Raw genomic sequence first — 24,193 nt, 5'->3', positions numbered from 1 at the left:
AAATCTCTCATTAGCCTTGAAAAATTGGGCAAATATCGGCTTGTAAAATAAAGCCATGGAATTTATTTATTTATTTTGACCAATTGGAGTTTGATGGGTGCCCTACTCTTGCTTGTATGGATAAAAAGGATATGTATTTTTTGTTCTCACCCATTGGTATGAGAGTTTCCCTACCCAAGCTCACCTAGAAGCTCGAAATGGTTGTTGCATGATTGTGCATGAGCGATGCACGTGTGAGGTGCATGCGCATGGGTTGGTTCCCACCCGAACACGTTCAAATCGGACTCAGTGGTTCCTTATGAGAGAGCCAGTCGGCTCAAAATGGACTTGGTGTCTAAGATGGTAGACACACGCACCCATGTTTGATTGATGGACACTCCAATGTATCATTGAGGGGGAGTGTTGAGAGGTAGCGATTGCGGTTGTGCAATGCTACATTGATATGGGTGATGGATGATGGGTGAGTTGTGGAACACCTCGATTAAGAGGGGGTGTTGAGAGATGTAATCGCGGTGTTGTGTGTATGTGGGAAAGCACCCTAAAGGTGCAAGATATTGTGGCAAGATAAGAATGCCACATGTAATATTGAATGGTGTGTGAGTGTTGACCAAAAGAAGTGGAAAGGGGAGTGCCACATGGATGATGATGTGTAAAGTGGGATCTCAGTGGGATAAGGCTAGAGAGCCTATATCATTGTATGGTTCATTTGAGATACACAAGAGAATCGAACTAGTGTTGAGTGTGTAATCTCTCTCTCTCTCATGGAGTTCTTAGTGTGGTATAATCCACCTTAATTATGTTGCTTAATCTTGTGTCTATCACCATGATCAATCCCATTTTAGGATTGTTAACAAGTGGTAGAGTGTTTGTGCTCTACAAGGCAAGCCATAAGGGGTGGAATCTGGCTTGATTTTTGATGGGCACCCTTGCCCTTCAAAATTGACAGGTTTGGTGAAATATAGCACGTTTTTTGTATTTTAGAATAAATTTTTACGAGCATTTTAAAATCTGCAAGTATTTTATGGCCAAAATAGTAAAATACGGGTATGATGCGCCCATCAAAAAGCAACTACGGGTGAGATTAAAAGAGAAACAGGCCTTCTCACAACATAAAGGGAAAGTAGAACAAGAGAGGTAGACATGGTGGTAGACCTCCTCACAACATAAAGGGAAAGTAGAACAAGAGAGGTAGACATGGTGGTAGTGGAGTGATGGTTAAGTTCTAACTCTTCTAAGAGATGCCTTGGAATGGGTGTGCAAGTTGGGTGTGCAAGTCAAGCAAGGTTGCATAACGTGTACTTGTGGAGTTGTGAGGAGTGTGACTAAATGTTGCTCAAAATGAGGTTGCACATGGGAAGTATGAGAGCATATATACACACATATATATATGTATATGGATAAATAATGGCTCTAATTTCAAACTTAAGTCGCCTCCTTCGCCGCCTCCACGCCAAGTCGCGTCAAACCTACAAGACCATGTCCAATGCGCGTTGCTTACGATGAATTTCATATGTATATATATCTCCCTTAGAAGTTAGCATCCTGCCATTCGCCATACTTTTCCAGCTAGTTCACAGAGGCAATTACTTATCATTAGATCTTAATCACTCCCTTCCCTACGTCAATTAGACGTTAATCACTCCTATCATCGCCCACGCAGAGGTGTAGTCGGTCAGAGTACCTTCGTTAATTAATCCAAGCATTTCCTATAATGGCTGCTTGCCATTCAATCATCACGCGGTCGTATACGCATTTACCCTATGCTGCACATCCATATAATTTTAACCCTCTGTTCGGGCCGGCTGCTTTATATCGGAATAATCCTACCGGTAATTTCTCCACGCTTAGGTTAATTAAACATAATGCCTTTCATTCGCCCATCGGAAGCAGCAGAACGCCCCTAGCCATTGCAGGTGCAGTAAGGAGTACATCGTTATATGGCTCACAACAGCCCACAAATCAAACCAGGTATCGCAGGTTAATTAAACTCTAGATTTATGATCTGATTAGGAATCGGTAGCTTATTTAAACCTAAACTCGTTTTGCCAATTTGACTCCTCTTACTTAGCACTTGGGTAATTAATTTGTCTGGAATTTTCAGTGGCTCGACTCAAGAGATCAGCAGCAGCAATGGACGACTGGATAATCATCTCAAGTTTCCATTAGCGCTTCGCATGTAAGAATTTAATTAAGAGTACTGATCTCCATCCTTTACTACATGAATAATTAGAGATCTATTAATGACCTACTAAACTAATTATAGATCAGACGGTAGTCGACTCGAATGATTAACCTAACGATATAAGGTGTGCTGCTGGCTGCGGCTGTTCAGGATATTGGAAGTCATTACGTTCATATGGAGACTCCCGGGCATAATTACTGGATTTCTCAAGAAAGAAGAGAAGTTCATAGACACAGTCGAAGGTACTAATAAGTAATGGTTATAAGCACAATTAATGACTCTGCGATTACCAGTCGTGATAATAATCAGATGATTAGATGTGTGATTAGGGTTAATCTTTGTTGGGCGCAGAGGACATCGATGAGGCAGCGGATGTGGTAAAAGTGGCTGCCAACGTGCTGGAAAAAGTGGCCAGGGCTGTGGAAAACGATGCAGAGAGACTGGATACACTAATGGACGAGGTGAACCAAAATACAATAAAATCGTATATATTAATAAAATTTAATGGATGATTTTCACGTTTTAAAAGTTTATGTGATACACATACTATATTTATTTTGTATGTTTATTCATTGGCTTATTTAATGTCATGAAGATCCCTTGTTTAATGTTTTAGTGTATACAAATAAATTATTTAATGTTTTAGTGTATACAAATTTATTTGTTTATTTGTGTATCATGGATTTTGTATATAATTTGTTACAGGTGAAAGGGAAGACCAAAGCTGCCCATGATGAGATTGAAGAAGCTGTGGGTACAGTGGAAGGCGTGGTTGAGGACGTGGGGAACAGTGGTGCAAAAGTCCAAGTGGAAGTGAAAGTGTCAAAAGAAGAGACTAGTCCCACCACCACCACCACCACCACACCCCCACTCCCACCACCATCCACAAGCCCTACCATCTCCAATTCCTACAAAGACCTAATAGAGGTATGGGGGCCTCAAATCCTTAAGTCCTCATTGGAAGCAATAGTTGGCTTCTTTTTTTCATTAAAAGCTCATCTTGCTCAAGCCTATTTTGATCATCTTACTTATTGGAGCTTCCTCAAGAAAGCTTTTCTAGGAACACTCATCATGGCCTCCATCTTCCACATCTTTGGTCTCTTGGACATCCCACTTCTAATTACCCAATAACTATAAGCCAATTGTGTGTAAGCCGATTGTGCACAATTCATTCATTTCTAATACGCCTGTAAATTGATGTCTAGGGATGCAAATTAGTACCGACATTATCCATTTAAATATTTACTCAAAATAAGAGAAACTTGTGTGTCATGCATTTCAAGGTACATGTATGTCATTTCGAATTATTTGTGCATTTTATAAAAGTACTCAAGTTTCTAAGCAACCCACCAGAACCTAGAAAAAGTTTATAATCCCCACAAATTTCTTTTTAATCCTTTGTGAAAGTATTTATGGTGCATCACCCCTAACACTTAGTAGAGATAAAGTTGTGCTATTGTAATGCATATAATTTTGTTTCTTTTTGCTTGAGAGATTGATTGTAATACCTTAACCTTCACATTCAAGGAAACTAGTTCAACATAAGGTGTCTTTCTTTTTCATGGAGCATGCATACATAGATCCCTATTTAGAGCTCTATGCATGCTTATAATCTATGCATTATCACACCATCATTTGTATCCATTTTCAATATGAATACCTTTTGTCAGTACAATACGTCCTCGTGTGACATGGTCGACTAAACTTTTATAGGTATATGCCGTGTAACTCCATGGAGTTATGTGGTGCCTACATGGATGTTCACACACCTCGTAACTCGATTGAGTTATGTGGTCATTTGTGGATGGCCAAGGTGGCAGCTATTGTAACTCGGTCAAGTTATATCTCGAGCCTCCATTTAATGCCAGTTGGCATGATGCTATCGAAAGCAGAACTCGTCAAGTTTGTCCCATCCCAATGGTATGATCCCAAAGTGAGGACCCTTAGTATACTTGACAACCCTAAAGGGATGGAGATGTCTAATTGTTGTTACATTTTTAATACAAGCATTTACAATTGTGGATTAAGAAGATATAGATTGGTGCTTGAAGAAATTACATCATGACTTGAATGTTGATGTGTTCTTAAAGAAAGTACATCATGGCCCCACGATGGTTTTTGCTTGAACCTTGAAAGCTTATTGTATACATTGCCTAGAAAAATCTAGACACCCCGATGATTTGTGCTTGAAGCTTAAAAGCTTTCTTAAATACACTTTGTATATGCCGTGTAACTCCATGGAGGTATGTGGTGCCTCTGCGGATGTTCACACACCTCGTAACTCAATCGAGTTATGTGGTCATTTACGCATGGCCAAGGTGGCAGCTATTGTAACTCGATCAAGTTATATCTCGAGCCTCCATTTAATACCAGTTGGCATGATGCTATCGGAAGCATAACTCATCAACTTTGGTCCCATCCCAATGGTATGATCCCACAGTGAGGACCCTTAGTATATGTGACAACCCTAAAGGGATGGAGATGTCTAATTGTTGCTACATTTTTAATACAAGCATTTATAGTTGTGGATTGAGAAGATATAGATTAGTGCTTGAAGAAATTACATCATGACTTGAATGTTTTATATGTTCTTAAAGAAAGTACATCATGACCCCACGATGGTTTTTGCTTGAAACTTGAAAGCTTACTATATACATTGCCTAGAAAGATATAGACACCACGATGATTTATGCGTGAAGCTTAAAAGCTTTCTTAAATACACTTTGTATTTAATACCAGTTGGCATGATGCTATCGGAAGCATAACTCGTGAACTTTGGTCCCATCCCAATGGTATGATCCCAAAGTGAGGACCCTTAGTATACGTGACAACCCTAAAGGGATGGAGATGTCTAATTGTTGTTACATTTTTAATACAAGCATTTATAGTTGTGGATTGAGAAGATATAGATTGGTGCTTGAAGAAATTACATCATGACTTGAATGTTTTATATGTTCTTAAAGAAAGTACATCATGACCCCACGATGGTTTTTGCTTGAAACTTGAAAGCTTACTGTATACGTTGCCTAGAAAGATATAGACACCACGATGATTTGTGCTTGAAGCTTAAAAGCTTTCTTAAATACTCTTTGTATATGGTTGCCCAAAAAGATCTATGTACGCTTTTATGTACTTCTTGATCCCATCGTAGGGCCAAACATTTCAAAGTATCCTTTTGAAGACTTAAGGGTATACAAGATAAGCACACTATGGTTGTGTGGAAAAAAGAACCTTTTAATTATATCAATAGCTTTTATGAGTACACTACGTGCTCATGTGACATGGTTGACTGAAGTTTTATAGGTATGCATGTAGGAGTAGGTATGTAATGATAATTTTTTTTGAAGAGATTAGTTAAAAAAAAAACCAAAACTTTTACAAAGTAGAACTTAGATGAAACGTTTTCTTCCACTTGCTGAATTAAAATTGCCAAGGCTTTAGGACACGATAGGATCTCTTTAACCTAGAGGCTGTTCAAAATTTGAGAACTCCTTAAAATAGAGGGAGAAGGAAAAACACCTCCTAAGAACTTTTCAGTTCAAAATCTAAAAACCCCTACTAAAAAATTGGGTGAAGGATTTCAAGTTGAGGCTATAATTGGATCAAACTATGAAGAGAATACTTGTTCAAAATTACCATGTATTTTTCATACCCATGGTGAAAGGGAATGATGTAAGGTTTAGTAACAAGGTGTATAAAGAGGAGGGCCAGTGGAGCTAGCTTAGTGGTAGAGTGTTTATGCTCTACAAGGCAACCCAAAAGGGGTGGGATGAAAAGAAACAAACCTCCTTAACACAGAAAGGGAAAGTAGAAGAGAGAGGTAGACATGGTGGTGGTGGAGTGATGGTTAAGTTCTAACTTTTTGTGGAGATGCCTCGGAGTGGGTGTGCAATTCAAGCAAGGTTGCATAACGTGTACTTGTGAGAGTGTGATTAATAAAATCGTATATATTAATAAAAATTAATACATGATTTTCGTGTTTAAAAGTTTATGTGATTCACATACTATATTTATTTTGTATGTTTATTAATTGGCTTATTAAATGTCAACATTGTATGCTGGATCCCTTGTTTCATGTATTAGTGTATACAAATTTATCTGTTTATTTATGTATCATGGATTTTGTATATAATTTGTAGGTGAAAGAGATAACCAAAGCTGTCCCATGATGAGATTGAAGAAGCTGTGGGTATAGTGGAAGGTGTGGTTCAGGATGTGGGGAATAGTGCTACAAAAGTCCAAGTGAAAGTGCAAGTGTCAAAGAAGAGACTAGTCCCACCACCACCACCACACCCCCACTCCCACTCCCGCCACCATCCACAAGCCCTACAATTTCCAATTCCTTCCAAGGCCTAATAGAGGTATGGGGGCCTCAAATCCTTAAGTCCTCATTGCAAGCAATAGTTGGCTTCTTTTCTTCATTAAAAGCTCATCTTGCTCAAGCCAATTTTGATCATCTTACTTATTGGAGCTTCCTCAAGAAAGCCTTTCTAGGAACACTCATCATGGTCTCCATCTTCCACATCTTTGGTCTCTTGGACATCCCACCTCTAATTACCCAACTATAAGCCAATTGTGTGTAAGCCGATTGTGCGCAACTGATTCATTTCTAATACACCTGTAAATCCCTAGACATCCATTTAAATATCTATTCAAAATAAGACAAACGTGTGTGTCATGCATTTCAAGGTACATGTATGTCATTTCAAATTATTTGTACATTTTATAAAAGTACTCAAGTTTCTAAGCAATCCACTAGAACCCAGAAAAAGTTTATAGTCCCCACAAATTTGTTTTTAATCCTTAGTGAAATTATTTATTGTGCATCACCCCTAACACTTAGTAGAGATAAAGGTGTGCTATTGTAGTGCATATAATTTAGTTTCTTTTTTCTTGAGAGATTGATTGTAATACCTTAACCTTCACATCAAGGAAACTAGTTCAACATAAGGTGTCTTTCTTTTTCATGGAGCATGCATACATAGATCCCTATCTAGAGCTCTATGCATAGATATGCACAGAGCTCTATGCATGCTTATAATCTATGTATTATCACACCATCATTTGTATGCATTTTCAATAAGATTTTTAATATGAACACCTTTTATCAGTACACTACATCCTTTTGTGACATGGTTGCTAAACTTTTATAGGTATACACTGTGTAACTCCATGGAGTTACGTGGTGCCTATGTGGATGTTCACACACCCTGTAACTCGATCGAGTTATGTGGTCATTTGCTGATGGCCAAGGTGGTAGCTATTGTAACTTGGCATGATGCTATCTGAAGCATAACTCGTCAACTTTGTCCCATCCCGATGGTATGATCCCAAAGTGAGGACCCTTAGTATACTTGACAACCCTAAAGAGATAGAGATGTCTAATTGCTGTCACATTTTTAATACAAGCATTTATGGTTGTGGATTGAGAAGATATAGATTGGTGCTTGAAGAAATTACATCATGACTTGAATGACGATGTGTTCTTAAAGAAAGTGCATCGTGCCCCCACGATGGTTTTTGCTTGAAACTTGAAAGTTTATTAAAAAACACTTTGTATACATTGCCTAGAAAGATCTAGACACCATGATGATTTGTGCTTGAAGCTTGAAAGCTTTCTTAAATACACTTGGTATATGGTTGCCTAAAAAGATCTATGTACCCTCTTTTATACTTCTTTATCTCATTGTCGGTACAAACATTTCAAAATAAGCGCACTATGGTTGTGTGGAAAAAAGGACCTTTTAATATCAACACCTTTTATCAGTACACTACTTGCTCATGTGACATGGTTGACTAAAGTTTTATAGGTATGCATGTAGGAGTAGGTATGCATCAGCAACAGTAGGCATGTAATGAGATGTTTTGAAGAGATTGATTTTTTTGAAAAAATCGAAACTTTTACAAACTAGAACTTAGATGCATGCAATGTTTTCTTCCACTTGGTGAATTAAAATTGCCCAAGCTTTGGGACATGATAGGTGGGAGAAGGAAAAACACCTCCTCAAAATTTTTTAGTTCAAAATCTGAAAACCCCTACTAAAAACAGTGGGGTAAAGTTGCAAATTTCAAGTTGAGGCTATAATTGGATCAAAGTATGAAAAAAATACTTGTTCAAAATTTTTCAAACCCACGGTGAAAGGGATTGATGTAAGGTTTAGTAAGAAGGTGTAAGGTTTAGTAAGAAGATGTAGAAACAGGAGGGGCTATGGAGCTAGGTTAGTGGTAGAGTGTTTGTGCTCTACAAGGCAACCCAGAAGGGGTGGGATTAAAAGAAAGAGACCCAAAGGGAGAGTAGAGGAGAGGTAGACATGGTGGTGCTGGTGGTTGAGTTCTAACTTTTCCGAGAGATTCCTTGGAGTGGGTGTGCAATTCAAGCAAGGTTGCATAACGTGTGCTTGTGAGTGTGACTAAATATTGATCAAATGAGGTTGCACATGGGAAATATGGGAGCATATATATATATGGATAATATATATATAAATGGATAATATATATATATATATATGGATAATTAATAGCCCTAACTTCAAATTTAGGTCGTCTCCTTCGCCGCCTCCGAGCAAAGTCGCGTCAAAGCTACAAGACCATGTCCAATGCGCGTTGCTTACGATGAATTATATATATATCTCTCTCCCTTAGCATCCTGCCATTCGCCATACTTTTCCAGGTAGGTCACACAGGTAATTACTTATCATTAGATCTTAATCACTCATTCCCCTACGTCAATTAGACGTTAATCACTCCTTTTATCGCCCACGCAGAGGTGTAGTCGGTCAGAGGACCTTCGTTAATTAATCCAAGCATTTCCTCTAATGGCTGCATGCCATTCAATCATCACGCGCTCCAATTTTCCCTTTGCTGCACATCCATATAATTTTAACCCTTTGATCACGCAATCCCGGCCGGCTGCTTTATCTCGGATTAATTGTAGCAGTAATTTCTCCACGCTTAGGTTAATTAAACATAATTCCTTCCACTCGTTCATCGGAAGCAGCAGAACCCTAGCCATTGCAGGTGCATTAAGGAGTACCTCGGATGGCTCACCACAGCCGGCCACAAATCAAACCAGGTATCACAGGCTAATTAAACTCTAGATTTAAGATCTGATTAGGAATCGGTAGCTTTTTTAAGCCTAAACTGGTCTTGCCAATTCGACTCCTCTTACTTAGCATTTGGGTAATTAATTTGTTTGGAGTTTGGAGTGGCTTGACTCAAGAGATCAGCAGCAGCCATGGACGAGTGGATCATCATCTCAAGTTTCCATTAGCGCTTCGCATGTAAGAATTTAAAGAGTACTGATCTCCATCCTTTACGACATGAACAATTAGAGATCTATTAATGACCTACTAAACTGATTATAGATCAAACTGTAGTCGACTCAAGTGATCAATCTAACCTGCGGCTGTTCAGGATATTGGAAATCATTACGTTCATATGGAAACTCCCGGGCATAATTACCGGCTTTCTCAAAAAAGAAGAGAAGTTCATAGACACAGTCGAAGGTACTAATAAGTATTGGTTATAAGCACAATTAATGAGATTAATTGACTGAACGCTTACTACTAATCGTGACAATAATTAGATGATTAGATGTGTGATTAGGGTTAATCTTTGTTGGACGCAGAGGACATCAATGAGGCAGCGGATGTGGTAAAAGTGGCTGCCAAAGGGGTGGAAGAAGTTGCCGAAGGCTTGGAAAAAGTGGCCAAGGCTGTGGAGAACGATGCAGAGAGAGTGGATACCCTAATGGACGAGGTGAACCAAAATACAATAAAATCGTATATATTAATAAAATCAAGCCTTGATTTACATGTTTTGAAACTTTATGTGATACACATACATATTATTTTTTTGTATGTTGATTGGCTTATTTAATGTCATCATTGTATACTAGATCCCTTGTTTAATGTTTTAGTGTATACAAATAAATTGTTTAATGTTTTAGTGTATATAAATATATTTTTTTATTTATGTATCATGGATTTTTAATATAATTTGTTACAGGTGAAAGAGAAGACCAAAGCTGCCCATGATGAGATTGAAGAAGCTGTGGGTACAGTGGAAGGCGTGGTTGAGGACGTGGGGAATAGTGCTGCAAAAGTCCAAGTGAAAGTGAAAGTGTCAAAAGAAGAGACTAGTCCCACCACCACCACACCACCACTCCCACCACCATCCACAAGCCCTACCATCTCCAATTCCTTCCAAGGCCTAATAGAGGTATGGGGGCCTCAAATCCTTAAGTCCTCATTGCAAGCAATAGTTGGCTTCTTGTCTTCATTAAAAGCTCATCTTGCTGAAGCCAATTTCGATCATCCTACTTATTGGAGCTTCCTCAAGAAAGCCTTTCTAGGAACACTCATCATGGCCTCCATCTTCCATGTCCTTGGTCTCTTGGACATCACACCTCTAATTACCCAATAACTATAAGCCGATTGTGTGTAAGCCAATTGTGCACAACTGATTCATTTCTAATACGCCTGTAAATTGACATCTAGGGATGCAAATTGGCACTGACATTATCCATCTAAATATCTATTCAAAATAAGAGAAACTTCTGTATCATGCATTTCAAGCTACATGTCATTTTGAATTATTTATACATCTTTTAAAAGTACTCAAGTTTCTAAGAAACTCACGAAAACCTAGAAAAAGTTTATAATCCCCACAAATTCCTTTGTGAAAGTATTTATTGTGCATCACCCTTAACACTTAGTAGAAATAAAGTTGTGCTATTGTGCATATAATTTAGTTTCTTTTTTCTTTAGAGATTGATTGTAATACCTTAACCTTCACATTCAAGGAAACTAGTTCAACATAAGGTGTCTTTCTTTTTCATGAAGCATGCATATATAGATCCCTATTTAGAGCTCTATGCATAGATATGCACAGAGCTATATGCATGCTTATAATCCATGCTCTATGTATGCATGCATGCATAGAACTCTTATGCATGCTTATCATCTATGCTCTATGTATGCATGTATGCATAGTGATTTGAGATTCCAACCTCACTATTATGTCCAATCTATGAGATCTAGGAAAGGAGAGATCCTACACAGACATAACATTTGGTACACACAACAACCAAGAGAACCTAGTGGAGGAAGAAGTCGTGAAGAAATCGCCTTTGTCCAATCTATGAGATTTAGGAGAGGAGAGGCCTTACACAGACATGATGGTACACAACAACCAAGAGAACTAGTCGAGGAATAAGTCACGAAGAAGTAGTCTCACCTCTTGTGAATGATGAAATGAATGAGATGGTGGAGATAATGTTTTGTGTAGAGAAGTGGCCAAATATGATGGAGGCAATGTTTGGGTAGAATAAATAAGAAGGCTACCTTGGAAAGGAGGAAACAACTCTACACAACACTATATGAAGGTGCTAACACCTCTAAGTTTTGAGGAGGCAACACAACTCTACACAACTCCACTATATGAAGATGCAACTGTCCTCTAAGTTGTGAGGATGCCTTTCATTCAATAATATAGAGTGATTAGCATGGATTACCTCTTTTAATGCCAGTATGTATTCTAGCTCCCTTTTATCATCCTCAATGACTATTGTTTTTATGTTGCATTAGACTGCTCCAAAAATTACTTCCTCAAAATAATTATATGCCCACTTCTCGAGACAAGACTAGTGAATTATAATATCCCATCTTGGCTATCAATAAAGAAAGGGCATCTTCTCCTCTCACTTATTATACCTTGAAAACACAAAGCGAATAACATGGAGTGTACATGACTCTGTTGGTGGAAATGTTAGAGCCTTGTGTGGCAAGGCATTCAATGTTAAGACATTACCAAGCCAATTGCACAATGGCGGGGCTTCACCATGTCATTGAGAGGAATATTGATGTGGGTGATGCATGATTTTGTGTGTTCCTTAATCTTGGAAAATTATGAGGGAGTATTGATGTGGACAATGCATGATATATGGAGATTGTCACTACAAGGCTTTGCGACCATATCGACAAGAAAATCCCAATGGGATTATGTGCGACATAAAGCAAGTCGGCATATCTGTTTGAAAACAAAAGGATGCTACAAAATTACGTGTAACAATATGGACATCAATAATATAGTATGGAAATTAGCATTGGTAAAGATCACATCGGAGCACCATGATCGTGCTTAAGAGCTATGCTATCATGCTTTCGTAGGTAGAATCATAGCCACTATCATGATATACATAGTTTTTTTTTAATTTTATACGTAGTTAGTTATTCATAATTGATTTTCCATGTCTTCCAAGCATATTTAATCAATTTTCCATGTCTTTCTAAATGTGGAAAATTGTTAGTTATTCATAATTGAAATTTTATACGTAGTTAGTTATTCATAATTGATTTTCCATGTCTTTCCAAGCATATTTAATCAATTTTCCACGTCTTTCTAAACGTGTTTTAAGCGGGCCATGCACCCACGATCGTTGTATATCTCTAAAAAGATATTGGTAAATCAATAACATTTATGGCCAGCTAAAACCTATACTCTAGATCATTGGATGCATAATTGATAAACGGTCGCAAAGTAATGAATATCATGATTGTGGTATAAGTACCACTATTGTGGATAGAATACCACGATCATGGTAAAGAAATACCATGATTGTGGTAAACAAATACCTCAATCGTGTTATATTAAACAATGATCATGGTATTTAAGCTTCTCAACCATTGATATCAATGCACATCCAATGATCCAAAAGTTTTTTAAATGAAAATTTCTAATAACATTTTCCAAATTATATATACCAAGATCATGGTGATGGTGTAATCCTATTATATGAAACCACGATTGTGATTTTTCTAAAGCACTATTGTAGTTATTTACTAGGATTGTGGTATTTCAAACCACAATCATGGTATTTCATACCACGAGGTGGGTATTTGTAAAGCACAATGGTGGTTTTTGAATAACGATCATGGTTTCTCAAACATGATCATGGTCTCTCTCGTTTCACGCCACATGGCTACATGTGAACTAATCCTCTTGCTAATCCTATATTCATGGTTAATTCGTGCTATTTTTCCCCTCTTAATTAGTTATCATTTTCTTGCTCTTTGTGGGTCATGAGACGGTTAGTTGAGGTGAATCAAAGGGCACTCCTCCTCCTACTAGTTCAGGTGGATTAGGTGGGTCAAATACCACTGCATCCCTTATAGGTTAGTTGAGGTGAATCAAAGGGCACTCCTCCTCCTACTAGTTCAGGTGGATTAGGTGGGTTAAATACCACTGCATCCCTTATATAAAAGCAGAGAGAGGAGGCCGACAGGATTCATAGCACTGGTGTGGACCCGGCCACCACCTTGCATTTGATCTTTGACCTTGAGAGGATGTTGGAGTCTCTTTGTAGCATCATCTCTATTGCAAAGGTGGACCAATGGCTACAGCAGCATCGGCCATGCATCAGTCCTATGGTGGGAAGATTGTCCTATAGGGAGGTGGATGCGATTTCTAAAATCCACGAGGGAGTTGTGCAAAGGATGTTTGTCAAGCTCTATTCCATGATCCAACTCCCTTTTTGGTGGCAAGCACTTTGGCATTTGGAACACATCTTCATACTCCTTTGACAATTCCTTCATACCTTTATGCATAACCTCACTCTTTTCCTCATTGCTTTCTTCCTTGTTGAAAAGCTCCAAAACATATATGCATCCCATTTTCTTAAGCTTCCTCTTGAGTTGTGTTGCATTGATCATCTTGATACTCGGAACATGAGTTTCGATCAACGTAACCTCATAGTTTCTATGCATGAAACTCATATACCTTTGTTGTAAATTCATGTGAAACAATGCAAGAGTTGCCAACCAATCACATCCAAAAACAATGTCAATGGGACCCATATTCAAGACAAGTAAATCCGCCTTTGCAAGTATAATCGTTTGTGCATTTCAACCTCACATCTTTGCATACCAATATATAATCCATCTTTGCCCATTAGTCTGACGGACCATGAACAAATTTGCCTTTGGCCTCTGGGCACGTCAAAACCGCATGGGTTCAACGGGGTAGAGCACAGTCTGCCGAAATCGACACATTAGCCACTTGAATATTATGCCACAAACGTAAAGCTATGGGCTGCAATTTGAGATTGCACATGGATTTTGTGGTGATAAAGCTATGTGTGCTCCCACTATTAATCAAAACATGTGCCATCCTTCCATTAATGCTGGCCTTCAACCTTAATGTATTTTCCCCTTCCATTAATGCAGGCCATCAACCTTAATGTATTTTCCCCTTTGCAACCATTATAGGCATCACTTGAGATATTTCATAAGGTAGTCATATTGTCCTTATCATGATAAGCACACATAGGCAACGGTAACCCATCATCATAGTCAACAAACATCACCCTTCTTTGATCCACCCGAGTCAAAAGGGAACTCACCATCATTCTTCAACTTCATTGTTAGCATCTTCAAAACATTCCTCATAATCATCCACATCCTCCTTAATGTCTTCATGGCAAGGTTCGATGAGAATCATACTTATGGTCATCTTCTTAGCCTTACAAACCTTCCAATGATCCTTTGTTCCATTTGTCACCACACTTGAAGCACAAGCCTTTGTCCTTCAAATCATTAATATGGTCTTCACTAATAACCTTGCTCTTGTTATCTTTTGTATCAACTTGCTTCATTAACATTTGGAGGTCGAGGAAAAGAGTTACCAAATCTAAAATTTTCTCTTCCACCTCTTCCATAGATGGTTGGGAATCTATGAGGACTTGTGTGAGAAGCAAATCCACTTGAAAACTTGCCCAAAGTTGAAGTGCCAAGATCAGCCCTAAACCCATGCCTTGCTCCACTTACATGTGTATACTTTGCCTCATAGATCTCCACAAAGAATCATGGCCTCCTTGATGGTTCCAGGTCTTTGAGCATCCACATCACCCTTGATGTTGTTTTATAGCCCTTATATAAACTTCATTAATTTGTACTCCTCATTCAAGTCTTCCACATGGGAAACTTCATGAACTTGTGCACATAGTCCTTGTTGACATTGCCCGTTTGAGTGAGATCATCCCATTTCTCCACCATCCTTGATCTATTAAGGGCTGAAACAAAGGTTCTCTTCATCTTATTCTTGAAATCTCCCCAAGTAGTGATCAAACAGCCATGAGCATTCAAGTGCCGCCACCATGCATGGGCATAACCTTCTAAATGCAAAGTAGCAAACAACACCTTGGCCATATCACTAAAGCTCCATTTTATCAATCCATTGTTCAAAATCCTCATTGATTTCATCTTTACCCTTGAACTTAGTAAATGTTATAGATATTATCTTGTCCTTCAATCCCTTAAACTCATCCTTATTCACCATCTGGATGATGATTATACAAATTGCTCAAATAGTCAACATGATTTCCTCCAAATTCATTGAAGTGAAGAGGTCTACCATGACTAGAATCCAACCCATTGAAATGATGATCCATGTCATCGAAGTGATGATCGCTCGTGTGAAGGATTCCAACCCATTGAAATGATGACCCATCTCATCAAAGTGATGATCACTCATGTGTGAAGGTTTCTAATTTCCATTCACCCTTGGTTCATCCAAAACTATGTTTTGCCTTTGTCCAAATTTCTCCCTTACATTGATGAGATCCCATTCATAGGACCATGCATAGGCATACTTGGCATACTTGTTCCACTTTGATGCACCAATGAAAAGAGGCAAGTTCTTCTTTCCAAGAATAGACCCATTATTTCTATCAACTTGGTGCATGCACTTGAGGAGTATGCAATGCATGGGCATGTGAAGCTCCCACAAAAGGTCCATAAGCTTGTGGCCCCATTGGTGGAAAAGTGTTTCATGCATATACCGATGCAACATAGATCTACTGTAAGCTTCTTTGCCTTTATCCACATATTGTCTCAAACTTGTGAGCCCATCATGCAACTCCTTACTCATAGAGTCAAACTTGTCCACCATGAACTGAAATCTTTGGTCCATCCTTTCAATCATACTTTTCATGAAATACATGATGTTCATGCTCATGTCCCCGCCATCCTTAGGCATTTGTGGAACATTTGCCTCTCTTGATGCATCCCTTCATTAATATTGCTAGTAATTTCTTCTTGCATATCTCCTTGAGTATCTTGCATCCAATGTGCCTACTTCTTGCATCCAATGTGCCTACTTCGTGCTCAAGAGCTTCCTTGTAGTTTCCTTTATTGGGTTTGGCCTTCGGCATCATCTTAAATGTCCAAATGACTTTTGGAAAGGTTCTAAAAGTTCAATTTTAATGATCTTGGGTTCTATAAAGAGGTGATTCAATGCTCTATTCACTTATGCAGTTGTCTTTGTCTTGGTCAACCCTATACTATTCTCTATTTTGATTGTTTTTGAAAAGTCAACTTCAACTCAAAAGTGAACAAATCTTGATCAAACAGAATCCGATTTTGAAAATTTTAGCTTGATGGAATGCTTAAAGCAAGCACTATGCATCCATGTTAACACTTTAACCAAGTTTGATTGGCAACATTTCTCTATTTGACCCCTTTGACCAGTTAACTATTTCCATTTGACCAAGTCAATAGTGCCAAAATTAAGAGCTCTTTGGTTTTTCGAGAAGCTAATGGCTATTGGAATTAAGGTTAGGGTTGCAACAATGCACACACACAAGATAGAGAAGCTTGAGAGCACACAAACTCACCAGATTAGAATGAATAAATGTGTGTCAGATACAAAACATAAGTACACACCCCAAAATGAGTAGAGAAGAGGGTGTACATACGTATGGGGGGGAAAACCTCCTAGTGAGGGAAAAAGTATCTCAGCGATCCTAAGTGTTCACACACATCACTACCACACAAGATAGAGAAGCTTAAGAGCACACAAACTCACTAGATTAGAATGAACAAATGTGTGCCAGATACAAAAGATAAGTACACACCCCAAAATGAGTAGATAAGAGGGTGTACATGCGCACAGGGAAAAAAACCTCCTAGTGAGCAAAAAAGTTCCTCGGCGGTCCTAAGTGTGTTCACACACATCACTACCATATAATGCTACAAATCCCCCCTGGAGTGATGTGTGTTCACACACATCACTACCATATAATGCTACAAATCCCCCTTGGAGTGATGATGTGAATATGTACAGGAGGGTATGGCTGATCAATTGTGAAAAGGCAGTAAGCCCAAAGATTTATGAAAAGCTTTGAATTTTTTTGAGGAAGAGCCTTGAATAAATCTGCCATGTTATCATGTGTAGGCACATAGACCAAGTTGATCTCTGATGCAGAGTCCTTCCTTGACATAGTGGTAATGCACCTCAATGTGCTTAGTGTGAGCATGAAACACTCGATTCCTCCCAATTTCAATGCACTCTTGTTGTCAATGAAAATCATAGTGCTAGACGACTGTCCAACACCCAAATCAGCCATAAGACGTCTAATCCACACACACTCAATTGTAGCTGTAAATAAAAGCTGCCCTGTACTCAGCTTCACAGCTAGAAGTAGCCATTGTAGGCTGCTTCTTGCTGAGCCATGATATACATGAATCACCAAGGTGAAAGCAAAACCCACTAAGGGACACTTGTGTGTCATAACATCCAGCCCAATCTGAATCACTAAAAGCATGTAGCTGTGACTCACCCCCTTTTGGATAAAACAATCCAAAATACTAAGTGCCCTGTAAATAGGGAAAAATCCACTTAACAGCTTGCCAATGCTTCATACCTGGGCTATGCATAAATCTGCTAAATTGTGAGACTGCATACTGTATATCTGGCCTCATGTTGCATACATAAAGAAGGGATCCAACAGCTTACTGATACAAACTAGCATCAAAAGAGTCTCCTGCATCTTGAAGACTAAGTTGAGTACCTGTCTCCATAGGTGTAGCCATAGGTTTATAGTCTTAAAGATTAAACCTCTTCAATAGCTTTTGTATATATTTAGACTGCAGCATAACAATGCCATCATTGTGATGCATAAATTGAATCCCCAAATAGTAATGCAACGACCCCAAATCTCACATCTCAAACAATGACTGCAAATCAGCCTTAAAGGCTAAAATCTGATCTATATCGGGTCTCGTGAGAGTATCATGTCATCAACGTATAGAATGATGACCAAAAATGTGTCCTTACTCCTCTTCATGTAGAGGGTACTCTCTGTTGGACTGTTGCAAAAATAATTTGCAACCAAGTATGTATGAATCTTCTCATACCATGCTCTAGGAGCTTGCTTAAGGCCATAAAGAGCCTTTTTCAACCTGTATACTTTAGACTCTTCTCCTTTCACAACAAAACCAAAAGGCTGCAATATATACACCTCCTCATGTAAATCACCATTCAAGAATGCAGTCTTAATGTCCAACTGATGTACATTCCATGATGTGCTGCCAAAGCAATGAGACACCTAATGGTAGTCATACGAGATATGGGTGCAAAGGTCTCATCATAATCAATACCCTTTTGCTGGGCATACCCCTTTGCAACAAGTCTGGCCTTGTAGCGATCAATGCTACCATCTGCTTTGTGTTTTAACTTGTAAATCCACTTAGTATACCAATGCCCTTCTTGCCATGAGGTAGATCTATCAAATACCAGGTGTCATTCTTGAGTATAGAGTTATACTCATCCTGCATAGCATGCACCCAATGATCATCATCCTATGCTTCCTCAAAGGAAACAGGTTCCTCCTCATTACATAAAGTAGAAATGAGAACATGATCCACATGATGAGAATAATCTGCATGATGAGAACCTGCACGAGTTCTGCTAGGTAAAGGAGCTGCCAACCAATGTTTGCATAAGCCATTTTGGAATACGCCTAGATTCTTTTATGGCTGCTCTCTCCTCATCCACTACATCCTCAATAATTGCCTCATCAAAAGGCTGATTTGCAAGCTGATTTTGCACCTACAAAGGTTGAATTTCAGCACTTGGTTGAGCATTCAATTGCTCTACATATGGCTACCCTCCATTAAACAAAGGTAGGAGCGAGTCAAACATGTCTTGTGAGCATACATTCTAATATTTTTTGCATGAAAGCATGGGTTGAACTGAGTTTTCGACAAAAAAAACATCTCTATGTACCAAAATCTGCTTTGAGGTCGGATGGTAGAGTCTATATCCCTTGCTTTCTATAATGTATGCCACAAATATGCATTTAACTGCCTTATCTCATCATCAAGCTTACTGCATTGTTGGTCAAGCACAAGAGCATAAAGCAAGACAACCAAAAACACGTAAATGAGCTACAAAAGGCTTCTTGCAATGCCAAGATTCATAAGGAGTTTTAGACTGCAAGGGCATTTGTTCAACACATAGTTTGCGCACATAGTTCCCTCTAACCAAAAACCATGAGGTAATCATGCCATCTCCATGAGAGACCTATTCTTCCTCTCAACCACACCATTTTGCTGAGGTGTGTATGGCACTATACATTGATGCCTTATGCCTTTTCCAGCCATATATGCATGAAATTCTTTGGACATATACTCCCCCCCCCCCCCCGCACGATCTGAACGAAGGGTGCCAACCCCAGATCTGAACGAAGGGTGCCAACTTTACATTTACATGCATTTTTAGCCATGGATATGAACTACCTAAAGCACATAAATAGCTCCAACTTTTGCTTTAATGGATACACCCAGCTATATATGGAGTAATCATCAATAAAAGTGAGGAAGTAGAGATATCCCCCAATAGATGGTGTCCTCATAGTGTCCTCATAGGACCACATACATCACTATGTATAAGCTATAAATTCTTAACAGCTCTCATAGATCTATCCTTTGAAAATGATTCCTGATGCATTTTACCAAGAATACACCCCTCACATACATGTTTAGTAGGGGTCTCAAGAGTTGGCAACTCAGACACCATATCATGCCTTTGAAGGCATAACAAACTACCATAATTCAGATGGCCAAATCGTGCATGCCATAATTCTGCATCACTCACAGCACGAGTCGTAGAGATTGAGAAAGCATCATGCTGCAACTTCTCAAATACATCCATCTTGTATAGGCCATGAAACAAGGTACCTGAGGCAATGATAGAATAACCATCATTTCTATCATGAATTGTACATTTATCATCCACAAATTTCACCGTCAAGCCTGTGATGACAAGGCTAAGGTTGAAATTGACAGCAAGTTATTCTTAATGCCTGGCATATATAAAACTTTAGAAAGAGTAAATGCATCCCCATTTGTAGTAGTGAGCACAACTCTACTAACTCCTTTGACATGATATGATGAACCATTTGCACATGTGACGGTTCCTACACTTGGGACAGATTCCAGAGATAAGAATAAATTTTTTTGTGAAGTAATGTGCTTACTAGCACCACTGTCAAAGTACCAAGCATCCTATTCTCATTGACATGCATACATCATGAAGAGAAGGGTCATAACTGCAATGTACTGTCCATGCCCAATCATCTTGAGCAAAACTTACAGATTTCTTCTTATCTGCACTTGGTGCAGATGCATCAGCTAGAGACATGCCCGATTCTTTCTTTTTCTCCTTCTCTAGCCTTTTCTTGCACTCATTTATGTAATTCCCTTGGTTTCTGTAATAGTGACACTTGCCCTTATGAGGATTCTGATTTTAGCTTATAGCCACCATGTGAAGAAGCTTTACCTTTGCCTTTCTGATTGGCAACAAAAGCTTGGCCACCAACTCTCATAACAGATCTATTTTGCCTAGACTGCTCTTTGCAAGAGTACTGAAACCAGCTCATCAAATGTAAGGGAATTTGGATTTCCCTTCATCATGAGTCTAAGGGTAGAGGTAAAACTCTTATAAGAATCTGGTAATGCATTGAGAACTGTGGGCACCAATGTACTATCAGGATATATCTCATCCACACTAGAAAGTTGCTCCTTAAAATATTCGATCTTGGTCAAGAAGCTGTCCATTGAGTCTCCCTCATTCATGTGCTTAGACTCCAACTGTTTGCACGCAGATATGCAACACGTGCTTCATTGCATACCTGGTATAATATAGTAAGTGCATCCCATGCCTGTTTTGAAGTCTTACATGACTGAATACGAGGAATAATGCTTCACTTCACAGAAAGTGTAAGCAATGCATGTGCCTGTGCATCTCTTCCATCCCATCTCATTTGAGTAGCAGCGGGAGGTACTAGTGGTGCATGTGGAGGAGCCACATCTGTATTAGATTCTATTTCAGATGTACCTACAGCACCACCTGGTTGCACTAGTAGTTATGAAACATGACGAGGTTTACTACCACTGACCACATTCTAAAGGCCTTTAGCAACCAGTACATGCCTCATCATATAGGACCACAATGGGTAGTTATTTTCATCAAGTTTGTCCTCAGCAGACAATAGGTTGAATACATCATTACTGCCAAGCATGACTTTCTACCAAATGCAAAATCTTTCAACACATTATTGCAAGTACTCAATACTCACTGAATGCAACCCTAGATGGCTGCCAACTGAATGAATCACCTGCAAAGTATATGAAAAATAACACAGAGTAGAGAATAGAGTGTTACTGGTAAAAGTATGATGGTCGATGTTGTTGAAGACATTTTAGATGCTGTTGCACACCAAATCTTTGCCGCTACATAGTCCAAATACCCAAAATCGAGTAGAACCAATCCAAAATGACGCCTCTCCAAAACATCTGTAGAAACCTTGCAGTGCCCAAAACGTGCCGCGGACCCTAAAAATACTGTATACTTTGTATACAACACACTATAGTATATACCTTCTTCTCCTTAGAGGGTATCTCAATCGGAGACAAAAAAAAATAGGGTTATGAGGAGGGAGGCAAACTACTAGATCAAGTGTCAAGGAAGCTAGCTCTGATACCAATTATTGGAATTAGGATTAGGGTTGCAACAATGCACACACACAAGATAGAGAATCTTGAGAGCACACAAACTCACTAGATTAGAATGAACAAATGTATGCACAGGGGAAAAAACCTCCTAGTGAGGGAAAAGTGCCCGGCGATCCTAAGTGTGTTCACACACATCACTACCATATAATGCTACAATGGCATGTACAATGCACCCACAAGCTCAAATCTCAAATTTAATTTGTCATTTTGACTGGAATCACTTTTGCCTTGCGGTGAGACTTGCCGATTGGAGATGAAAACGGTGTCGAAACAGAGCGCTTGAGGGCTCCAAATGTAGCCCTTTGAGAGTAGAATAAATTTATGTAAGCCACTTGAAAATATCTCCAAACCTTTTGGAGTGAAATAGGGTTTAGCACTATAGCAGAAAAATGTCAAATTGTCTCCGCTTGCTATCCACTCCTTCCCTTTGCATCGGCAATGCCTCGAAACCATTCAAAAGCATGCACCACATCAATTTTCATCCTTGATGAGCATCCAAAATTATCCCTAAGTGCCATGCATATGTGCTTTTCATAAAAATTGTGATGGCATCTCCTTTGTATTTGTAACGAAATCTCAATGTAAACTCAAGTGAATTTCAATTGCAATGCTATGCCCATTGTTTGTCAAAACTTTGCCATATCAAAATACATCAATTGACAACAATTGGAGGTCAATGAAGCGTGTCGAAGCTCTCCTAGCCAAGCTCTTCTAACCTCCTTGCTCAAGTTTGAAATCCAAGAGCAAGGGTTTGGGCCATGTCTTTCTCACCATGTACCTAATTCTCCACCTTACCGCTTTCCCATAGCAACAATCAAAGTAAGGCAGATTCAGACCATGCTCCCCTTGGCCTGTCCTCCAAATTCCAAGGTACCCTTTTTCAACCAAGAAACCCTAAATTGTCCATCATATTGATGCGATGAATGCATAGATGATCAGAAAGACTAATGAACATTACTAAGGTCTTGGATCCCCAAAAGGCAGAGAGAAAACCCTAATTTCTCAACAAATTCAAGAAATGCAAGAAAGAGAGAAATTCTACGCAACAATTAATCACATATATGAGTATAACTAAGCATGAAGAAGTAGATTATTAAAGAATTTCTCCCAAATTATGATAGAAACCCTAATTTTCCAAAGAAACCCTAATGCCAAGATGTGTGAGAAATTGAACCATTGAAGCCAAATATGAAGTGACACCTTGGAGAAGTATTACCAAGCATCATTGTTGCCATTATATGAGTCTTCATCTCCCAAATCAAGCAAAAATGCACACAGCTTCACGACATCCTCACGACAAATAATGTTAAGATAATACACCATTAAGCTTGGAATGGGTCTTATGCTTGCTTAAACCATTCCCATAGCCAAGCTCCAATGTAAACCCTAATCTCCAAGAAATGCCATGGATAGAAAGTGTAGTTGCCCGGCAGCCTCATGACATGAATCGTGGCTGAAAATTTCTATAAAAGATCTCAAAGTGAAGCCCTAGCTTGCTCCATTCATAACCCTAGGCTATAGTAAGCTTAACACACTCACATAAACCCTAGAAGAGAACACACAATATGGGAGGCTGAAAATTGTACTTCTTCTTCTTCAACAAAAGAGGTCTACAAAGGAGATAAAATGACAAACACACATACTAGAGTATATACAAGTGGTCCATAATGTGAACACGCTAAAGTGGAGTGGGTAGATGTGGACTAGTCCGTGTATCCAGCTGTAGAATCTTTGGCGAAGATATGTTGCTTGCCAGCTTACCAAACCCACCAGTGTTATAAATGTCGAATAGTCACGTAGGCGCCTCATGGGTGTCAGCTCATGTTGAGCTTTAACATCTTAAAACTCCCTCTCAAGCTCAACTCCAGCTCATGAACTCCAAGCATATCTCAAAATCTGTGGAGCTTCTCAGCTCCCAAGGCCTTCATGATGAAGACATCAACGACCTGATCCTATGTGATGACGTAGGCCAAGTCGATGTCACCTACCAAGACTCTTTCCCTGATGAAGTGGTAGTGTACCTCAATGTGTTTCGTCCGTGCATGGAAAACTAGGTTTCTGGCCAAATGTATATTTCTAAGATTGTCACAATACATGGCAACCTTTGTCTCCACATGTAACCCCAAATTAGCAAATAGCTTGTGTAACCAAGCTACCT

General features: G+C 39.0%; 2 protein-coding genes across 2 annotated transcripts; both read left to right on the top strand.

The window, feature by feature from the left end:
• Window positions 1-1,534: 1,534 nt before the first annotated feature.
• On the top strand, window positions 1,535-4,209 carry LOC147610628 (uncharacterized). The gene is made up of 5 exons (XM_086786410.1): window positions 1,535-1,968; window positions 2,102-2,176; window positions 2,333-2,424; window positions 2,534-2,643; window positions 2,888-4,209. The coding sequence occupies exons 1-5, from the start codon at window positions 1,712-1,714 to the stop codon at window positions 3,311-3,313; spliced, it is 960 nt and encodes a 319-aa protein (XP_086642536.1). The 5' UTR covers window positions 1,535-1,711; the 3' UTR covers window positions 3,314-4,209.
• A 4,568-nt stretch (window positions 4,210-8,777) lies between these two features.
• Window positions 8,778-10,736, top strand: LOC147610627 (uncharacterized). Its single transcript, XM_086786409.1, has 5 exons — window positions 8,778-9,254; window positions 9,388-9,462; window positions 9,596-9,687; window positions 9,810-9,940; window positions 10,190-10,736. Exons 1-5 carry the CDS (start codon window positions 8,998-9,000, stop codon window positions 10,604-10,606), a joined length of 972 nt encoding a protein of 323 aa, XP_086642535.1. The 5' UTR covers window positions 8,778-8,997; the 3' UTR covers window positions 10,607-10,736.
• Window positions 10,737-24,193: the final 13,457 nt, after the last annotated feature.

The sequence above is a fragment of the Cibotium barometz genome, chromosome 49 (genome assembly GCF_041138505.1).
Source record: "Cibotium barometz isolate CiBa-2024 chromosome 49, ASM4113850v1, whole genome shotgun sequence".
Lineage (NCBI taxonomy): Eukaryota > Viridiplantae > Streptophyta > Polypodiopsida > Cyatheales > Cibotiaceae > Cibotium > Cibotium barometz.
Note: the sequence above shows the minus strand (reverse complement) of the source record. Positions and strands in the feature narration are given on the sequence as shown.

Excerpts from the sequence above, each read along its gene's own strand:
- LOC147610628 (XM_086786410.1), top strand. The coding sequence starts at position 1,712 with ATGGCTGCTTGCCATTCAATCATCACGCGGTCGTATACGCATTTACCC. Across the intron at positions 2,177-2,332 it reads TTTCCATTAGCGCTTCGCAT|GATATTGGAAGTCATTACGT; the intron begins GTAAGAATTTAA and ends GCGGCTGTTCAG. Across the intron at positions 2,425-2,533 it reads GTTCATAGACACAGTCGAAG|AGGACATCGATGAGGCAGCG; the intron begins GTACTAATAAGT and ends TGTTGGGCGCAG.
- LOC147610627 (XM_086786409.1), top strand. The coding sequence starts at position 8,998 with ATGGCTGCATGCCATTCAATCATCACGCGCTCCAATTTTCCCTTTGCT. Across the intron at positions 9,255-9,387 it reads CCGGCCACAAATCAAACCAG|TGGCTTGACTCAAGAGATCA; the intron begins GTATCACAGGCT and ends TGGAGTTTGGAG. Across the intron at positions 9,941-10,189 it reads TGGATACCCTAATGGACGAG|GTGAAAGAGAAGACCAAAGC; the intron begins GTGAACCAAAAT and ends AATTTGTTACAG.